Source organism: Cryptomeria japonica, chromosome 5, assembly GCF_030272615.1.
Source record: "Cryptomeria japonica chromosome 5, Sugi_1.0, whole genome shotgun sequence".
In the NCBI taxonomy this organism is placed as follows: Eukaryota; Viridiplantae; Streptophyta; class Pinopsida; order Cupressales; family Cupressaceae; genus Cryptomeria; species Cryptomeria japonica.
The window spans coordinates 307,084,000-307,104,920 of NC_081409.1; the positions used below are offsets into that span (position 1 = coordinate 307,084,000).

The 20,921-nt window shown below is 36.3% G+C and overlaps 1 protein-coding gene and 1 pseudogene across 1 annotated transcript; both read left to right on the forward strand.

Annotated features, from left to right (window-relative positions):
• Positions 1-5,929: 5,929 nt before the first annotated feature.
• Positions 5,930-14,924, forward strand: LOC131045018 (proline-rich receptor-like protein kinase PERK4; annotated as a pseudogene).
• A 233-nt stretch (positions 14,925-15,157) lies between these two features.
• Positions 15,158-15,968, forward strand: LOC131045025 (proline-rich receptor-like protein kinase PERK2). The gene is made up of 3 exons (XM_059220618.1): positions 15,158-15,201; positions 15,328-15,472; positions 15,831-15,968. The coding sequence occupies exons 1-3, from the start codon at positions 15,158-15,160 to the stop codon at positions 15,966-15,968; spliced, it is 327 nt and encodes a 108-aa protein (XP_059076601.1).
• The last annotated feature ends 4,953 nt before the right edge of the window (positions 15,969-20,921 follow it).

The following is a 20,921-nucleotide window of genomic DNA, read 5'->3' on the forward strand; positions in this document are numbered from 1 at the left end:
CTAGGAAAATTGCTCCAAGGCCACCTATGCCCTTTTTCGCAAAATTTCAAACACCTACACCCCTACAAATTCTTCCCATAGTTGTTGTTCCTACCTTACCAACAAAAAACAATCAACCCATCAGTCAAGGGAACACACATCTAGTTTAATCTTTTGAGCTATGGGAGATTAAAGGTCTTTTTCAATCTTTTGGTAATGATGTTGTGAATATCAAGAGGTAGAAAAACCATAACTTTAGACCCTATTAGCCTCCATATCAATCCTCGTACCAACAAAATGTCTAATAGGCCCACATATCGGCCTAATAACCAAGATAATAAGAAAGGTCTCAATGCAAGGCCTTATCAATCTTACAATATCAATGCTATTAGCTCCTCAGCAGAGCTTGTACTTGTACATAACAACTTGGCTCAAGATTATAAGTGGTGTTTTCCATGTAACCTAACTCATAAACCAAAATACCTGCACAAATGGGGTAATAATTTGAGCCTTAATGGTACAGAATAGCCCAAACGTGCAACCAAGTATGCCTCTTAAAGCACATATACAACAACAGGAAGATCATCAAAGCAAAAAAACTCTCCCAAATTACACAAGGATAGGAGTTTTGTGGGTTAAATCAGGCTTGTCCTTCAATATCAAGTAATGCACAAATCAAGAAAAGGGTTGTTGATGTAGGACAATTGTTTATTAGTGGTCTTCAAAAAAATCAAGTGATAAATGTAATTCAAGGGGTTGTTTCTCCATCAAGTGAGTACAATGTCCATGTACTACCGTGAAACTAGACTTGGGAAAGCAAGGAGCAACCCAAAAATCTAGTACAACTAGTTAGTGTTCAAGAAGAGATCATTGTTTAGAAGGGTCAAACAAAGGTTAGTGTTATCCCTTTTAACATTATTGAGCATATGAATAAGGCTAATGTGTCCATTTTTATGAGGAATTCATTAAGTATTCCAAGTTAAAAGTATCTCCTCCAATTTGCCCTATCAAGTTTAAATGTCTCAAATAAGTCAACCAAGGAACAATCTAAGGTGGTACTCATAAAGACTCTTGAAAAATATAAGAAACAACAAGCGAAATAGGTCAAACCACCACCATTTTACATGTATTTGATTATTAGCGATCTGATAAATTTAGGTGCTAGCAGTTATGTCATGCCTAAGAAGATTGTGGATAAGTTGGGGATAGAATACCAACCACTAAAGAAGGGAATAATACACTTGGATAGTATAGTTGTTATCACAACCGATTTCATAAAAAAATTGCCTTACATTGCATGCATGTCCAAACTTCTCCACACCTCAAGAAATTTATGTCATAGATTTTCAACCTATTTAGCCACACATTTATCTAGGGACTTCACTGCTAAGATAGGTGGCTATCTATCTTCATATTGGTCTAACATGTTGTTTAGGACTAGGTATGACACAAAGGTTACCATAAAATTAGATCCAATATAAAAAAAAACCTTGTTGAACCTTATGTTTATGATGCCCTTAATTAAAATTTCACTATTTTTTTACCATGAAGAGAGACTGATAATAGTCAAAATGATGAAAGTAAATTGCTAGAAGAGGTGGGTTTTGGGGTCTGTTTGATGAATGATTCTGATTATTTTATGCCTAATATTCAAAAGAATGATGAGAAATAGTCTAAGTAGGAGGATTTGATGAAGTTTGGAAGTTGTATTTTGATGGCTTAAGGAGAAAACATAGTGATGGGGAGGTGCAATGCTTGTATCCCCTAAAGGTGAGAAATTTTACTCTACAAATTTAGATTCACTTTCAGTTGTACAAATAACAAAACAAAGTATGAGGCCTTAATTCATGGCCTACAATGGGCAAAGAAGTGGAAGATCAACTATCTTTAGGTATTGGATGACAATGAGCCCATTGTTAATCAGGAAAGGGACCTTCATGTGACTAAAAATGATGTTTTAAAGTCATATAAACATAGGGTATGAGATCTTATAGATGCTTACAATATATTGTCCATACCTAAAAATAAGAACAAACATGTTGATAGATTAGCTACAATAGGGCCTCAATATGGTATACCAAATGATATTGGCAATAGTTGAAAACAACAATATGCCAAGGTTGTAGTTAGACCTTCTTTACCTGACAATAATTTTCATTGGCAAGTGTCTGATAGTGACTAGTAGATAGTGAATTTTTTGAGAGAAGAAGCAAATTTCTCAATTGGAAATTAGGAAAGGTTGAAATGACAGTATGAAGATCAAATTATATAGTTAAAAAAAAACAAGTTGCCTAAGGGACTAGTGACTTTGACGTCCATCTTCAATTTAGATGACCAATTAAGGAAATAAAAGACCAACACATGCAAATAAATAAGAGCACTATGAAGAGGTGGAAATCTTCAAAAGAAAACTCCTCAAACTTGACAAGGTATGTACTCAGGAAGAAAAGGAGTCTTTCATAAATCTTTGTCAAGAATTTAGTGATATATTTGCTTGGGAGTATTTCAATTTAAAGGGTTTTAATCGTAAGATTTCCCAACACACTATTGAATTTGAGCTTAATGCTAAACCAATGAGATAAAAGCAAAGACTAATTTAAAACAACCTTTACCACCGAATGGGGCACCATGTCTTACAAGAAAATACCTTATGGTTTGTCTAAGGGAAACCTTTCAAATAGCCACAAACCTTGATTTTAAAGGTTTGATGTATAAAATAGTGTTGGTTTATTTATATGATATCACTATTTTCTCAAAGGATTCAAAGGAGCACCTAGTTCACCTAAGGTATATTTTTGAGAGGTATAGAGAATTTGGTATATCCCTTAATCCCCAAAAGTGTTTATTTGTTGTGCGTGAAGGTTAGTGCCAAAACATGGGATTACCGTTGATCCTGAAAGAGTAAGTGTCATCTTAGCTCTTCCTTTACCAACACATAAAAAGGGATTACAAAGTTTTCTTAGAAGGATTAATTTTGTTACGAGGTTTATTCTTGATATTACTAATTTATTAAAGCCTTTAAAATCTATGTTGAAAAAGAATTTGCCTTTCAGGTGGAACAAAGAGGGATATAGGATTTTTTTGAATACATAAAGGAGGCATTAACAACGACACCCATACTCTTGAATCTTGATTTTTCCAAAGATTTCTTATTATATGCTTATGTAAACATTGACATTTTTAACTGCCATGGTAGTACAAGAAAATAAGGATGGTTTGGAGCAACCTTTAGCCTTCTTCTATTGAGGTCTTAAAGATTGTGAAGAAAGGTATACTTGTATTGAGAAACATGTGCCTTTTGTCGTTAAATTTTTCAAGCACATGCTCTCAAATAACAAGGCTAAATTAATGGTTGCTCATTCTACTGTCAAAGAAATTTTGTTTAGAAAGGACTTTAATGAAAAAGGAGTAAGTTGGATCACCAGTGCCATGGAATATGATGTAAAAATAAAGGTTAGAAAGCTGGTGAGAGGTAAGGGTATTTGTGAATAGCTAGCTGATGGGCAAAATAACAATGAACATAATGTAGAAGAGGTTGTCCTATCCCTCTAAGATGAAGCACAAACAACTATACCTACTCCTCCTACAAGATGTGTTCATGACATAATTTATTATTTGCAAAATGGTGAGTGTCCACAAGGTATGGATAGAGAAAAAAAATGTATTGTAGGCTACAATCCATTCCATTTGTTTTCTTTTTAATGGTATGTTGTTAAAAAATTATTTCAATAGGTTTTTACTTAGATGCATAAAAGTTGATCAAGTTGACAAAGTTTTGCATGAGTTTCCCGAAGAAGTAGTTGATGGACATTTTCACTAAGAGCCACAATACTAAAGGTTACAAGGGCGTGTTATTACTAGCCTATTTTTTTGAAAGATGTACAATCATGGATAAGAAAATGTAAGGAGTTTTTACAGGTAAAGAAAGGTTAGCATCCCTCCCTTTGCAACTCATTCAAGTTGAACAACCCTTTATGAAGAGGGGTATATACTTTATTGGAATCATTAATCCAACTTTAAGTGTTGGCCACAAGTGGGTGCTCACAACTAATTATTTTACCAAATGGACAAAGATTATTGCACTAAAAGAAGCAAATGAGATTGTTGTTCTAAATCTCTATAAATATCTTATCACAAGGTTTGGTGTTCTTGAATCTATTATTTTAGATGATTCCTTGGCTTTTGTATGAACAAGAATGACTGATTGGGTTGTTAGGAATGGTATTTATTTGAATACTTCTTCTATGTATTACCCTTAAGACAATGGTCAATTAAAGTCTACAAACGAGAACCTTCTTAGAATCATCAAGAGGACTATGGAAGATAACCAAAGAGCATGGCACACCAAACTAAATTGGTTTTATGGGCTGATAGGAAAACTCTTGAGAGGTCTACAAGACATTCAACTTACATGTTGGTTTATGGTAAGGAGGCAACGTTTCCTATTTCACTTGAGCTTCCAACCCTTGACTTATTAAATTAGCTTGTTATGATAGAAGAAGAACTAGTGATAAAAAGGTTGGGGCAACCGACTCAATTAGAAGAAAGAAGAAATGAGAAGACGAAGAAGACAAAGATGTACCAAGCACTAGTCAAAAGATCTTTTGACAAAAGAGTAGCCTTAAAAAAATTCAAAGATGGTGATGTGGTTTTGAAACGAGATGATTTAAAAAGCAGACCCGTAAACATTCCAAGTTTGATTCATTTTGGAGTGGAGCATACATAATTTCTAAATGCAAACAACATAATCTTTCTAATTGTTCAAGCTGGATGGAGACATGGAGTCAATCCCAGTCAATGGGATTCACCTCAAGCACTATTTTTGAAGAATAATCAGTCTCATGTAAATATTGGGATAGGTTTTTACAAGTCAAAACAATGTTGTAGGACATATTCTTGTCAAGTTTTCTTTCCTTCAAGTGCTAATGCACACTTGTTTTTAGTTGAGTCGACTACTGTGTTCCTTTTAGTCATGTTTTTCTTATTGTTTAGAAATCCTAATAGTAGTGTTTAAGTCTAAGTTTGAGTTGTCTCAAGTCCTCGTGACTCCATAGCCCAACAAATATTTAAAGGCAGCTTGACCTAGAAGTTTTAGCAAGAAAAACATGAGCAAAGATCATCATGAATGTTGCATTTTTTATTCCTTTTTATCCAAAATGACCAACTTGTCTAGTAGTTCATTGGAAAGTTGCATGCTCTCATGTTGCATAACTATTTGCATAGGATAAAGAAAAGAAATAGTGATAAGTCAAAAATGAATACTCACATTGCATATTTTCTTTGTGTTTTGGTGTATTTAGACTTAGTCAATTAGTAGAAAGGCCACGCTGAGCTCTTTAGAGTTGTTGGAGGGAAACTATTTTTGTTTTAGCAAACTCTTATTGCTATGATAATTGACTTGGAGTCGGATTCAACAAGAAGGCTAACCACAATTAATTAGGGGAAGAGCACGAGTAGTTGAGCATGTACCGATTGTTGTGAGGGTTGTTGATACCTTTTGTTCCAAAAACTGAACAAATAAAACCTATTGTTTGAAACAAAAAATATCATTTTTTGTTAGGAAATGTACCAATAGTTGTTAGGAAACGTACTAATATTGTAAAAAGTAACCAATCAGGTGATGTCATATCAGCTGCACAACTATTGTGGCCTCTTTTGCATGCCTATTGGTCTCACTTTTTTTTTGGGCTGTTTTGGACACCTTGGCAAAAAGCATGCTGATGTGGCACCATACTTGATGATGTGGTGCTGAAAGCTTAGTTATAAGCAGGGGACTTGCCAAGTAAGCTACTGTAAAAAAATGGGAGTGATTTGGAATTTCCACGTAAGATTTTGAAAAATGCAAAATTAGAGTGCTCAACTACTAATGCTCTTCCCCTAAGTCCTTTCACAAATTTTTTTTGAGTTTTCATGCAAAAAGAAACCCTAAGCCTTCACTTACAGTTAAGAGGAAGCTACAATAGCGTGCATGACTTTGAAGGATTGGTTAAGCACTTGCAGGTTTGTGGCAAAAGTTGAAGGAGTCTTAAAACCATACCAATGAGCTAGCATGTCATCAAATGCATGGGAGAGCAAATGAATACCAGGTCTGTTGTTTTTTTCAACAAAAACTCTTGTTATAAAGAATGACCCCTTATTAGTCCCTGCATATCTAGGCAAGAACTAATGTTTTCATTGTGCTGTTTTGCTATTAATCCACTGCTCGGGAATCGTGTGCAAACTTTTATCCTATGGTCTGTTGAATTTTTTATATAAATTGAATTTTTTATATAAATTGAATTTTTTTCCTCTTTCGTTCTATTTTTTGATTGGCTAATGTTAATTTTTCCAGTGGTTTTTTGATTTATGGCTTTCAAAATTTAGGAAAACGTATTCTGGCAACCAAAAAATGGAGGCAAAATGTTCTATGCTCCCATGGACGTGTCCTTGCTGGTGGGTACGTTGTTAATTATGGGTAGCTTGGACAGCTGTTCGTCCTTACCCAGAAATAACAGCATTAGTTATGGGTAGTTTTGGACAGCTGTTCGTCCTGACCTAGAATTAGAAAATGGTTGTTTTTGTCAAACAAGTATTGTTAGGATAAAAACAATTGTTATTTAATAGTGGCTCTTTTTAGGTGACACCTCATAGCTAAAATTAGTAATTGGTTATTGAGTTGTCTTAATCTCAGCCGTTGGTTTGAATTAATCTTGGCCATTGGTTTTCCAACAGAGTAGTATAAAAAGGGGTCATGGGTCATTTGGAAAACAAGAAGTTTTGAGAAGAATTTGCAGTGATAGCAAATAGTCTTGCAGTGTTAGCAAGAGGCGCAGTGATAGCGTTGATATAGCAGTGGAGGATATTAGCAGGAGATATTAGGAGTTTGTCGGAGTTCTGCCAGTAAGAGGCAAGGAATTCTTTTGTAATTCTTATATTGCTGAAGATTAATATATTTTCCATCTGTAGAACTGGTTTTCCCTTAGGGGTTTTTCCAGGGACAATTGTCCAAAAATATTGTGTCCTTGTGTTGCTTATTTCTTTCCGTATTTTTAGTGAAGTTGCAGTTGTGTTATTTTTTGATATTCAGCTGTAAATTTATTTTCAGCAGTTAAATAATTTTTATGAGATAGGAGATTAATAATCAGTGACTGCAATAGAATTTCTACATGGTATCAGAGCTTTGTTGAGGGTAGAAAAGGTTTACCCTAAGCAAAGGAAAGAAATTTGAGTTTGACCTCTTTCGAGTTATTGTTTTCCTTTATTTCTTTGAGATGGCCTCAGCAGGTTTGAGAGATCAGGACAGATTGGATGGTGCCTCAAATTTTGGTGTCTGGAAAGCCAGAATTTCTTTATTGCTGGAAGAGAATGGTATCAAGGAATATGTTACCAGTACTGTAGCTGTACCTACAGATCTAGTACAACTTGCAGCATACAAGAAGTATGATGCCAAGGCGAGGAGGATAATCCTTGATGGTTTCAAGGACCATGTTGTTCCACATATCGCAGAGTTAGATACAGCGAAGAAGATGTGGGACGCCATTCTGAATCTGTACCAGAATGCTACCACTAACTGGAAGCTGATTCTCAGAGAAAAATTGAGGAATACCTGGATGAACAAAGGAGAAGATGTTACAAGTTACCTCACTAGGCTTAGACTTGTCAAGGACAAGTTAGCAGCTGTTGGAGATAAGCCAAATGAAGACGAGCTAGTAAGAATAGCCCTAAATGGGTTTTCTAAGCAGTGGGATGTCTTTGTTCAAGTTATTAATGGACGAGACACCTTACCAAGTTGGGATCGACTTTGGAGTGATTTCACTCAAGAGGAGCTTAGACTAAGTCTTGTCAATGGAGCCAACAATAAGAGTCAAAAAAATGAGGTAGAACAAGAAAATGTTGCCCTAGCGGGAAAGGGGAAAACAAAGAAGGGATCTAGCAAAGGAGCAAATTCACAAATTGAAAAGAAGAAGAAGGACCTATCTAAGGTCAAGTGCTTTGGTTGTCACGAGTTTGGCCACTATGTCAGCGATTGCCCACAAAGGAAGAAAGATAAGAAGGGAAAGAATCAAGTGGCAGCTTCAGCAAGTGCAGAGGAGCTCTCTAGTAGATTGGAGGATGAGTTTGCACTCATAGCCTGTATGATTAGCTCAACCTCACAGAGTGTCTAGTATATAGACAGTGGGGTGTCATTTCATATGACAGGAGTTCGAGAGTACTTCTCCAGCTACAAGGAGGAGAACACCAGAATCCAAATCTCTATGGGGAACTTGTCCAAGCTCAACTTAGTTGGGAAAGGGACTGTTCAGCTTCAGAGGGAGAATGGAAAGGTAATTCCTCTTCATGATGTGTTGCATGTGCCAGGCTTAGGTATGAATTTGGTTTCTGTATCTATCCTTCAAGATAAAGGGTATAATGTTCTCTTTAGAGGGATGCATGTTTTGATTAAGCATAAAGATTGGAAATCACCTGTATCTATTGGAGTTAGGAGTGGTCGCCTTTATAGGTTACAGTTTGATACTCCTAAGGCACTCATGAGCAGCAGTAACCCTAGAGATCTTGGAGAGCTATGGCATAGGAGGATGGGCCATATTCATCATGGAGCACTTAGATTGCTTCGTGAGACGGTGACAGGTGTTCCAAAGGTGAGCACAGAGCATGATGATGTATGTAAGGGATGTGTGTTGGGAAAGTTTGCGAAAGCATCTTTTCCAAGGAGTGACACCAGATCTACGGGTGTTCTTGATCTAGTACATTCAGATGTATGTGGACCAATGTCGACAAAGTCTCTCAGAGGATATGAGTATTATGTTACCTTTATTGATGATTTCTCCAGGAAGACCTGGATATACTTCTTGAAGACCAAAGATGAGGTTTTCAGTCGCTTCCAAGAGTTCAAGGCTCTTGTGGAGAACTCAACAGGAAGGAAGATAAAGGTTCTTCGGTCAAACAATGGAGGCGAGTACAAAGGAAATGACTTCCAGGATTTCTGTACCAGAGAAGGAATCAAGAGAGAGTGGACTGTTCCTTACAATCCACAGCAGAATGGAGTTGCTGAGAGGAAGAACCGTTCTATTTCGGAGGCAGCAAGGGCTATGCTACATGACCAGGACATGCCCCGCTACTTATGGGCAGAAGCGTGTAGTACAACAGTCTACATTCAGAATAGGGTTCCACACAAGGTACTAGGGAAAATGACACCAGAGGAGGCTTTCACGGGGAAGAAGCCAGATGTTGGTCACTTCAAGATATTTGGGAGTTTGGCATATTGCCTTATTCCTGGAGACACACATACCAAGTTAGATCAGACTGCAGAGAAGGGGTACTTTGTTGGGTATAGTGAAACTTCAAAGGCATATAGGATGTTCATTCCAGGGACCAGAAGAATTATTGTCAGAAGCGATGTCAAGTTCATGGAGGACAAGGCGTTTAGAAGGTCCAGAGATTTGCCAGCAGATGATCGGAGTGAGCAGCCAATGAAAGCTCCAAGTCCAAGTCAAGGACAACAAAGCTCAAGTACAGTTACTAGTACAAGCATAGACTCAGGTAGTGAAGATTCACAGAGTATGGAGCAACTAGTGCAGCAGGATATGCATCTAGATGATATAGAGGTTGATATTTCATCCTCTATAGTTAGCAGTAGGAACCATGAGGTTCAAGACATAGAAAGGGATACTCAGGAGTCTGTGGGAGCTCCTAGGAAGAGTACAAGACAGAGGAGACAACCAGCCAAGTTCAATGACTATGTGGCATTAGTCAGCCAGTTGGTAGATAGTGAACCTTCCAGCTATCAAGAAGCTGCAAAGCATCAGGTATGGCGAGATGCTATGGTTGAGGAATATAACTCAATAATGCAGAATGATGTATGGGAGGTAGTGCCTAGACCAACTGATAGAGCAGTAGTTGGATCGCGCTGGATCTTCAAGATAAAGCATGGTGCAGATGGTAGCATCGAGAAATATAAGGCAAGGTTTGTGGCCAAGGGGTTCTCTCAGAAGGAGGGAATAGACTATGAGGAGACATTTGCTCCTGTGGCCAGGTATACTTCTATACGAGCTGTAATCTCATTTGCAGCACAGATGGGATGGCAGATCCATCAAATGGATGTCAAGACAACATTCCTTAATGGAGAATTGAAGGAGGAGGTATACGTAGAACAACCAAAAGGCTTTGTAGCACACAACAAAGAGACCCACGTGTGCAGATTAAAGAAAGCCTTATACGGACTCAAGCAGGTTCCCAGAGCGTGGTATGAGCGCATTGATACATACTTGCAAGAAATGGGCTTTGTGAAGAGTGAGGCTGATGCGAACCTCTACTACTTGGTGGTTGGGGGTGAGGTTCTCATTCTTGTTCTATATGTGGATGACTTGTTTCTTACTAGTGCGCTAGGGCTCATAGAGGATTGCAAGAGGGACCTTGTAGAAGAGTTTGAGATGAAGAATTTGGGACTTATGCACTACTTTCTAGGCATGGAGGTGTGGCAAACTGATGGAGAAATTTTCCTTGGTCAAGGGAAATATTGCATTGAAATCTTGAAGAGATTCGAGATGGAAGATTGCAAAGCCATGTCTACACCCATGATCACTAATTGGAGGAAGGTAGATGCATCCAAGGAAAAGGATGTTGATCCCACCCTATACAGACAGCTGATTGGTTCGCTCATGTATTTGGTCAACACCAGGCCAGATATAGCCTTTGCAGTAAACTCTCTTAGTCAGTTCATGGTAAAGCCAAAGAGAGTGCATTGGACGGCGGCTAAGCATGTGTTGCGTTATCTTCATGGTACAGTTGAGTACGGGATCAGATATGTTCGAGGTGAAGGTATCAAGTTGATAGGCTATACTGATGCAGATTGGGCAGGCAATACAACGGACAAAAGGAGTACTTTAGGATGTTGTTTCAGCTTGGGATCAGGAGTTGTTTCTTGGTTCAACAGGAAGCAAAAATCTGTGGCCTTGAGTTCATCAGAAGCAGAATACATAGCAGCCAGCATTGTGACGTGTGAAGCTATATGGCTTCGGAAGTTGCTAGTAGCCTTGTTTGGTCAGAAGGTTGAGACTACGGTGATACATTGCGACAATCAGAGTTGCATTAAGTTGACTGAGAATCCAGTGTTTCACGATAGATCGAAACATATAGACATCAGGTATCACTTCATTAGGGATTGTGTACAGAGGGGGATTGTTCAGCTACACTACATACCTACAGAGGAGCAGGTAGCAGACATTCTGACAAAGGCATTGGGGAAGGCAAAATTCATCTTCTTTAGAGATAAGATGGGTGTCGTGCAGAACAGCTTCCTCGCTAAGAGGGAGTGTTAATTATGGGTAGCTTGGACAGTTGTTCGTCCTTACCCAGAAATAACAGCATTAGTTATGGGTAGTTTTGGACAGCTGTTCGTCCTGACCTAGAATTAGAAAATGGTTGTTTTTGTCAAACAAGTATTGTTAGGATAAAAACAATTGTTATTTAATAGTGGCTCTTTTTAGGTGACACCTCATAGCCAAAATTAGTAATTGGTTATTGAGTTGTCTTAATCTCAGCCGTTGGTTTGAATTAATCTTGGCCATTGGTTTTCCAACAGAGTAGTATAAAAAGGGGTCATGGGTCATTTGGAAAACAAGAAGTTTTGAGAAGAATTTGCAGTGATAGCAAATAGTTTTGCAGTGTTAGCAAGAGGCGCAGTGATAGTGTTGATATAGCAGTGGAGGATATCAGCAGGAGATATTAGGAGTTTGTCAGAGTTTTGCCAGTAAGAGGCAAGGAATTCTTTTGTAATTCTTATATTGCTGAAGATTAATATATTTTCCATCTGTAGAACTGGTTTTCCCTTAGGGGTTTTTCCAGGGACGATTGTCCAAAAATATTGTGTCTTTGTGTTGCTTATTTCTTTCCGTATTTTTAGTGAAGTTGCAGTTGTGTTATTTTTCGATATTCAGCTGTAAATTTATTTTCAGCAGTTAAATAATTTTTATGAAATAGGAGATTAATAATCAGTGACTGCAATAGAATTTCTACATACGTGGCAGTCTATGAAGTCATTCTATGAAGTCATTCATGTGTTTTGTCTCTGGCATAGCATTCTGAAACGTGCCTTGTTTATTCTTCCACATTTTGCGTATTCACATGTTCTGCCTCTGGCATAGCATTCTGAAATGTGCCTTGTTTATGCTTCCACATTTTGCGTTCATGCATCTCAGGCAGCTACATTGCCATTTTTCCCTAATGAGAGAATAGGCATAAAATCAGGAGAGTTGAATGCATTCCAGTTTTCGACATTAAGTGATCTAAATCTTGGTATTGTCTGTTAGAATACTCCCAGCCATGAAAGTGGAAATGGAAAGCTAGGCATAATGTGAGGTAACATTTCTATGTAATTATGTTTATAAATGATATCAATTATAGAAACAATGTTTCCCCTAATTTCTGGGAAACAAAAATATCTATCCTCCTGAGCTTGTGCCACAGAGTCAGCAGATTTTTGGAAAAAGAAAATATCTATCCCCGTCAGTGTATGCCACAAATTGGGATTCTAAAAATGGGTGCTTGACCCCCCAAAAAAGAAGTTTGGTCTGTGCAATTCCTAAGTTCTGTGAATTTTCTTCACGGGTTGATCTATAATGGTGGGAAAAGTACTCAGAGCTCCACTCTGGGATTTGAGTTTTATCATCACTTACATTAGAATAATACCCACCCTTGACTATAATTTACTGTAATGTTTCATAGTTTTGAATATCTTGGCACTCTCTGCTTTATTTTTGTGAAGAGTATGTTAGCTTTCACTCTCATATTCTTTGGTTTAGGTTGGCGTCATGAATGCTGCATCTCAAGATGCCTATAAATTGGTTTTACAAGGTGAGATCTACAGAATAGAAGGCATGGATGAAGAGATGCCTATAAATTGGTTTTACAAGGTGAGATCTACAGAATAGAAGGCATGGATGAAGCTTGAGGACCGTTTGAATGAGAAATAGCATAGTAATTAGACTGCAAGCATTATTTGCTTTAATACTTCAACACAACTCACCATTTTTCTTTTTAATTGAGGTATTCTACCAAAAAATATCATTCCTCTCTCTGTACTTTCCTTGGAAGTCCTGTTCGGGCATGAGTAGGGAGGATGATGCCCTCTTCTTTAGCCAAACTTCTTGCTAATCCCTGAACAGGTGCCTCCAAGCCAAAATTCTTCTTTTCGTACTCACCACATATCTCCTCATGCAGGACACGTGCCCCCGTCCTCTCTGGAAGTTATGGCTAGTGTGTATCAATAATTTCCTAGCCAAAATTGGATTGTGACATTAGACACCATCAAATACTGTCATGGTACGAACTTTTCTACACGTGCACGTTAGCCAAAACATTTCGAACAAATGCCTCACTGCTACACAACCCAACATCCACAATTTGTGGCTTAGGATTCACTTGTTTACTTGTTCTAGTCTATTCAATATCATATTAATTTTTGAAAGACCAAGAACCACGAACAATGACACACTAAATTTTCCTTACATTTGTTTTAAGAATATTCACTCAAATGCCGGAGGGTAGCAAACTAACATTTCAAAATCGTCGAGTCTTAGATTTTCTAAAGAACTTGGTCTTCTTCACTTTCTTTGTCTGTAGGAGATCAAACTTATTGGTTTTACATGTGGTTGGGTATTGCTAATTTTAATTTTAATCATGGGAGAATCTGAATTTTTTGAAAACGTTACACTTGGCTAAGATAGTTCTGGATGAGAATTTTCAGATCTTTTCAACATCAAATTCAAATCCCTTATCATGGTAAACATCTATTAGTTAAGTGGTACATCTAAAATAATTATCCTTTGCTGGTTGCTTGCGAATGAGTAGCTCAAGTCACATGCATTCTACTCTATTTTATAACCTTAAATATGCAATACAATCGGTCTTGATGGTTTTTGGCTTCAGGTTGCAGATTTTGGATTTGCAAAGCTTGCTTCTGATGGTATTACTCATGTCTCCATAAGGGTAATGGGAACTTTTGGGTAAGGATATTTCAAGTGCATAGTCCATTGTGCTTCCCACTTTCTCTACTACCCTTCATTTCATCCAAATCTATTTGCTACCTCTTTTCTTTCTAATTCAAGGAGACTTATCATTTGTATGGGTAGGTATTTGCCTCCTGAATATGCTTCAAGTGGTAAATTGATAGACAAATCAGATGTTTTCTCATTTGGCGTCATGCTCCCTGAGTTGATTACTGGTCGTAGGCCAGTCGATACAACTCCATTTGCTAAAGATAGTACGGTAGATTGGGTTAGTACAATAGCTGTGATTATAATGCATAATGTGGTACTATTACTGACAAAATTCTTATACCAATTTATCTAATATCCATGGTTTAAAACTAATATGATGATTTATCATTGTGCAGGCTCGACCCACCCTTACTCGAGCACTTGAAGATGGCAATGTTGATAATTTGTTGATTGCCAGTTGCGAAACTATAATTCAAATGAGATGATGCATCTGGATGCACGTGCAGCCTCTTCGCATAGCTATGTTATCTACTTCTAATGGGATAAAATTTGTCAAGCTTTGAATTATATTTTGTGTACAACATGCTTGTATTTCAATTTTTTGAGTGCCTAGTCTAAAAGTAGCCATTTTTTCCAGATAGTTCGAGCCTTGGAAGGTGATGTTTCTCTTGATGATCTAAATGAGGGAGTGAAGCCAGGGCACAGTACTGTGTATGGATCATATGGAAGCACAGACTATGATTTCAGCCAATATCTTTTTAAAGCTTTTCATTAATTTGGCTTATTCTGTAAAATTGTAAGCAGAGCATTTTAATTGGATGTCTAAAATTTCCCAGATCTCATCGACTTGATTAAAGAACATTGTGAAAAAGACTGCGGTGTCGCTGTATTTGCCTCATTGACAGCGTGAATGTTTGATAGTCTTGGAAAATTGTGACAGAAAATTATATCGAAGCTCTTTTTTTTGCATTGGTTAATTCAGCAAACAGAGAGGACAATGCAGGCTTTTATTGGAATTTGTCTTCCTCCAAATGGTCTTCATGTTAGAATGTCACACCCAACTTGTCAAAGAATTGTGATACTTATGTATTCATATGTTGTCCATGTATGGTTTTTCAGTGTCCTCAATAATCTTGACTGCTCCTCTATTAAGAGCACTGTCATTTGCCTCTGCAATTTATCTAATTGTAGTTACAGTCACAATGAGTGTTCCCTTTTTGTCCATAAGGGTAATGGGAACTTTTCGGTAAGGATATTTCAAGTGCATGGTCCATTGTGCTTCCCACTTTCTCTACTACCCTTTATTTCATCCAAATCTATTTGCTACCTCTTTTCTTTCTAATTCAAGGAGATTTATCATTTGTATGGGTAGGTATTTGGCTCCTGAATATGCTTCAAGTGGTAAATTGATAGACAAATCAGATGTTTTCTCATTTGGTGTCATGCTCCCTGAGTTGATTACTGGTCGTAGGCCAGTCGATACAACTCCATTTGCTAAAGATAGTACGGTAGATTGGGTTAGTACAATATCTGTGATTATAATGCATAATGTGGCACTATTACTGACAAAAATCTTATACCAATTTATCTAATATCCATAGTTTAAAACTGATATGAGGATTTATCATTGTGCATGCTCGACCCACCCTTACTCGAGCACTTGAAGATGACAATGTTGATAATTTGTTGATTGCCAGTTGCGAAACTATAATTCAAATGAGATGATGCATCTGGATGCACGTGCAGCCTCTTGGCATAGCTATGTTATCTACTTCTAATGGGATAAAATTTGTCAAGCTTTGAAATATTTTGTGTACAACATACTTGTATTTCAATTTTTTGAGTGCCTAGTCTAAAAGTAGCCATTTTTTCCAGATAGTTCGAGCCTTGGAAGGTGATGTTTCTCTTGATGATCTAAATGAGGAAGTGAAGCCAGGGTACAGTACTGTGTATGGATCATATGGAAGCATAGACTATGATTTCAGCCAATATCTTTTTAAAGCTTTTCATTAATTTGGCTTATTCTGTAAAATTGTAAGCAGAGCATTTTAATTGGATGTCTAAAATTTCCTAGATCTCATCGACTTGATTAAAGAACATTGTGAAAAAGACTGCATTGTCGCTGTATTTGCCTCACTGACAGCATGAATGTTTGATAGTCTTAGAAAATTGTGACAAAATTGTATCGAAGCTCTTTTTTTGCATTGGTTAATTCAGCAAACAGAGAGGACAATGCAGGCTTTTACTGGAATTTGTCTTCCTCCAAATGGTCTTCATGTTAGAATGTCACACCCAACTTGTCAAAGAATTGTGATACTTATGTATTCATATGTTGTCCATGTATGGTTTTTCACTGTCCTCAATAAATGGTCTTCATGTTAGATGTCACACCCAACTTGTCAAAGAATTGTGATACTTATGCATTCATATGTTGTCAATGTATGGTTTTTCACTGTCCTCAATAATCTTGACTGTCCTCTATTAAGAGCACTGTCATTTGCCTCTGCAATTTATCTAATTGTAGTCACAGTCACAATGAGTGTTCCCTTTTTGTATTTCCTCGTATGTGCTAAGAATTAGTTGTTTGCATCATATGTGTTTTAGTTATCTGAAAAAGAATGTGAATCACCTAGAGGAAACCTTATAACTAAAATTTCTGCCTCATTCTAAACCTGAAAATTTCATTTTTCCTCCCGCTTAACACTCCCTTTTTGTATTTTCTCTTATGTGCTAAGAATTAGTTGTTTGCATCATATGTGTTTTAGTTATCTGAAAAAGAATGTGAATCACCTAGAGGAAAGCTTGTAACTAAAATTTCTGCCTCATTCTAAACCTGAAAATTTCTTTTTCCTCCCGCTTACTATACTTTCCTAGAACAAATCTTCCATTCTTTACAAAAAGGCAGGGACTACAGCTACATCGCAGCTCTTGTTTTCTATCGTTGTAAGTTACGCAATATCTTTACGCTCTCCTATTTTTGGGAGATTTCACCGTAGTCTTCGTGTTTATCATGAGGAGATTGCATTGTGTGTTAGTATGAAGTCTCTATGAGGAGATTGCATTGTGTGTTAGTATGAAGTCTCTATTTTTCTTGCTTATACCGCAAAGGTAAAGTGGTAGTCATATTAGAAAAATACCGCAAAGGTAAAGTGGTAGTCATATAATAATAAAGGCAGTTTGTAAACTTACATAAGTTTGAGCATATGAAGTCTCTATTTTTCTTGCTTTATACCGCAAAGGTAAAGTGGTAGTCATATAAAGGGAGTTTGTAAACTTACATAAGTTTGAGCATATGAAGTCTCTATTTTTCTTGCTTTATACCGCAAAGGTAAAGTGGTAGTCATATAATAATAAAGGGAGTTTGTAAACTTACATAAGTTTGAGCATATGAACTACAAATTACACAAGAAGATATCAAGTTGGCTAGTTAAAGGCAGAACTCCATCGAGAAAGGCAACCTAAACAAGAAAAGTATTCATATGAGAGATATAGATAATTATGATGATGATGTGAATGTTGTTCTTCATACTCTTGAGAAGAAGATGATAAGAAGATATCAAGTTGGCTAGTTAAAGGCAAAACTCCATCGAGAAAGGCAACCTAAACAAGAAAAGTATTCATATGAGAGATATAGATAATTATGATGATGATGTGAATGTTGTTCTTCATACTCTTGAGAAGAAGATGATAGATGATGACAACATTGGAGTAAGGTTTGTATGATGCTTCAAAGCCTATAAAAATCAAAAAAATATTTTGATGAAAATTTTAGTCTAGGACTTCTGTGTAAATGTAAATTGCAGTTGAGTATGTTGCAAATTTACACAATTTGAATGTATTTTCAATTATCCTAACAAAAAATATTCTAAAGTTTATGTGATTGTGTCAAATACATACATGGACAAAGTTAGAGAAAGATCAAATGACATTGAGATAGATGTGATTGTGTCAAATACATACATGGACAAGGTTAGAGAAAGATCAAATGACATTGAGATAGGTCACACATACATGGATAGAGTTAGAGAAAGAACAAATGACATTGAGATAGGTCAAGGGAGCCCAAAGATATTATATCTGTCTTTAATGGACCTACTCAAGCAAAGTTAGTTTCAAGGTTTCCAAAAATACCAATCATGATAGAAGAGCACAATATCTGTCTTTAATGGACCTACTCAAGCAAAGTTAGTTTCAAGGTTTCCAAAAATACAAATTATGATAGAAGAGCACAAATTATGGTAGAAGAGCACAAGTGGTGAATAGTCAGAAGACATACAAATAAAGGTATGGTTTGAATGCTACTTGGTTAGGGTTTGCAATTTAAAAGATGCTACTTGGTTAGGGTTTGCAATTTAAAAGATACAATGTTTTTCAAGTGAGGCATGATGGTCATATAAATACTTCAAATAGAAGTTTTCTTGAGCATGATGGACAATAATAAAAGTCAAGAAGAAAGTATTAGGGACAAATAATAATGTTGTATGACTGTTATGATCACTAAAAGTGTAAATGCTTCTCATACTAAGCATACTAAGTGACATCACCATGAGAAGAGTTTCATGTCTACCAATGTCTACCATTATTATGCAAGGATTAAACAAATATTGAAGACCTTAATCTTAGTGAGTAGAAGAAAAGTATGCAATGCCAATCTAAGAAAAGTTATAAAATGTAGAAAAAAGAGTAGTTTTGGGACTCACAAGCATCATGCGCAAAGTGTCCTCAAGGTTAATAACTGTACTGGATAAAAGTTTGAGTCCATTATGACACCTTTTGAAGTAGTTACAAGGGATATTTTAAGTGCCCTTTTTCTATTTCATTGAACCCCAAAGCCTCTCCCAACTTCAAAAGTAAAGTCCATTATGACACCTTTTGAAGTAGTTACAAGGGGTATTTTAAGTGCCCTTTTTCTATTTCATTGAACCCCAAAGCCTCTCCCAACTTCAAAAGTAAGGAAAAAGCACATGTCCCATAATTGGGGTTGTTGGTTGGTTGGACAAACCATGGAGCATCAAAGTAAAGACCAAATGATTAGATATAGGGCTAGTTTGGAGGTTGTTGATCTAGTTTCAAGTTTGTTCCAAAGATTTAGGAGGTGGTTCCAACATAATGCAAGCATTTACGAGTAGATTATCATGGGTATGGATACACTCAAAGGGAAGTTGTGAGTAGTTTATCGTAGGCATGGATACACTCAAAGGGAAGTTGTGTGACATAATGACACTTTTGGAGCACTTTAAGAGGTTTTTAGTGGCCAAAATTAGTTCTATCTGACCCATCTTAGCAATTGAAGACTTTTTCAAGCATCTAAGGACACCCATAGCCAACAAGGTAAGACACATGCCTTCTTCTCTTTATTGCACATGTTGCAAGATTTTAGGTGATGAATGTGGACTACAAAATCACACTTACGACTCAATTTTGAGTTAGTTCTTTCTTTCTTTTTTCAAAAGTATTGTAGCTTTAAAGCTCTTTCTAACAGAAACACAATCTTGCAACATAAAAGCCCAGTCACCTTGTGACTGAAATAATAGATGTAGTTTTCATTTTTCAAGAAAATGTCAAGTATTTTCTAGAGCATATTATTGTATTAACACCTTTTTCATGAATGAAAGTTCATATCTATTGCCTTTAGAAGCCTTTTCTTTGTGTGTACTATTGTAATTGATGCATAGTTTATGTGGTTTCTCATGAAGTCCTTAAGTAAATGTTTCATTTGCAACCTTAGAATAGCAAAACACATATATTCATGCAGGTTGTTAGTTGTGCAGTGTAATAAACCAACCTTTTAATTATGAAAACTCTTGTTTCCTTTCAAAGATTGCACAAAAAATAAATCCTTCTTGTAAAATATTGTAAAATATTGATGTATGAATGTATTTAATACCTTTAGTTGTGCAAAACACCATTTGAATAGTTGAAACTTGTGTGTCAAAATAATGATATAAGTTTAAGTAACAATTAGGTGCATTCTTTTGCAACTTTTAAGGCTTAGTTGTATAACTATATTTTCTAATGTTTATATTCTTTCAATAAGTGGAATATTGAATTCTTATCCTAATATATATTTTTTTAATTTCTTCTTCTTCTTCTTCTTCTTCTAGATTTCCTTGTTATGCTCTCAAACATAGGTTGTCATAGAAAACTAATGAATTTAGCTTCATTTGGATCAAATTAATTTTCAAATTAACAATTTCCAAAACAATCTTCACAAATGGAGTAGAAGAACTACAAGCTTCTTGACATGTAACATTGTTGCAAGAAAATGACTTACATGGTGTGATGTGTCTTAATTAGGGGTCATCTTTTCAACACGAATACTTTGTATGCTTTCATTAGATCATAATGTGAAAGCAAAAAGAACACAAAGTACCAAGAAAGAACTAATCAATGGGTAATTGTTTGAAGGTAGAATATTACCATAAAAATGAGAAGCCAAAACCAAGAGCAAGCACACCATAATCCAAGGAGACACAAGATTTGTATAGCGAAAAAACAAAGAAAAAACCTCTCTAATTATGAAGATAGTATAAAGCCTAAGAAAATACAATGAGAGAAAGAGATAGTGATCTTAGCATATAAATGTTTCCATAGAAGAAATGAGAAAGACACCTCAAATATAAAGAGGTGAGAGTGGAGTTGCAAATGCAAATCCCAAGTCAAAGCATGCCATCTAGCATTCTATGTGCGTGCAAAGTGTCACAATCCTCATAAGGAGCTTGAAATCTAATATTTCACATATTTGAAATAAATAAAATGTGTTGTAAGAACTCAAACAAGACAAAGGACTTGTAGGGATTCCTTAGGAATATTCCTACAAGTAACAAGTAAAAGAAAATTAACCTTACCGAGTAAAGATTAATTCCTAACACCCCCCTTAAGATTTACTTGAGGAGTTTACATCAAACCCTTCAATGGGTTGTAATCCAAGATTATTACAATGATGGATAATATCTACAACTTGAT

Coding starts and splice junctions, on each gene's coding strand:
- LOC131045025 (XM_059220618.1), top strand. CDS start 15,158: ATGAGTGTTCCCTTTTTGTCCATAAGGGTAATGGGAACTTTTCG. Junction 15,202..15,327: donor AGGGTAATGGGAACTTTTCG/GTAAGGATATTT, acceptor TTGTATGGGTAG/GTATTTGGCTCCTGAATATG. Junction 15,473..15,830: donor AAGATAGTACGGTAGATTGG/GTTAGTACAATA, acceptor CATTTTTTCCAG/ATAGTTCGAGCCTTGGAAGG.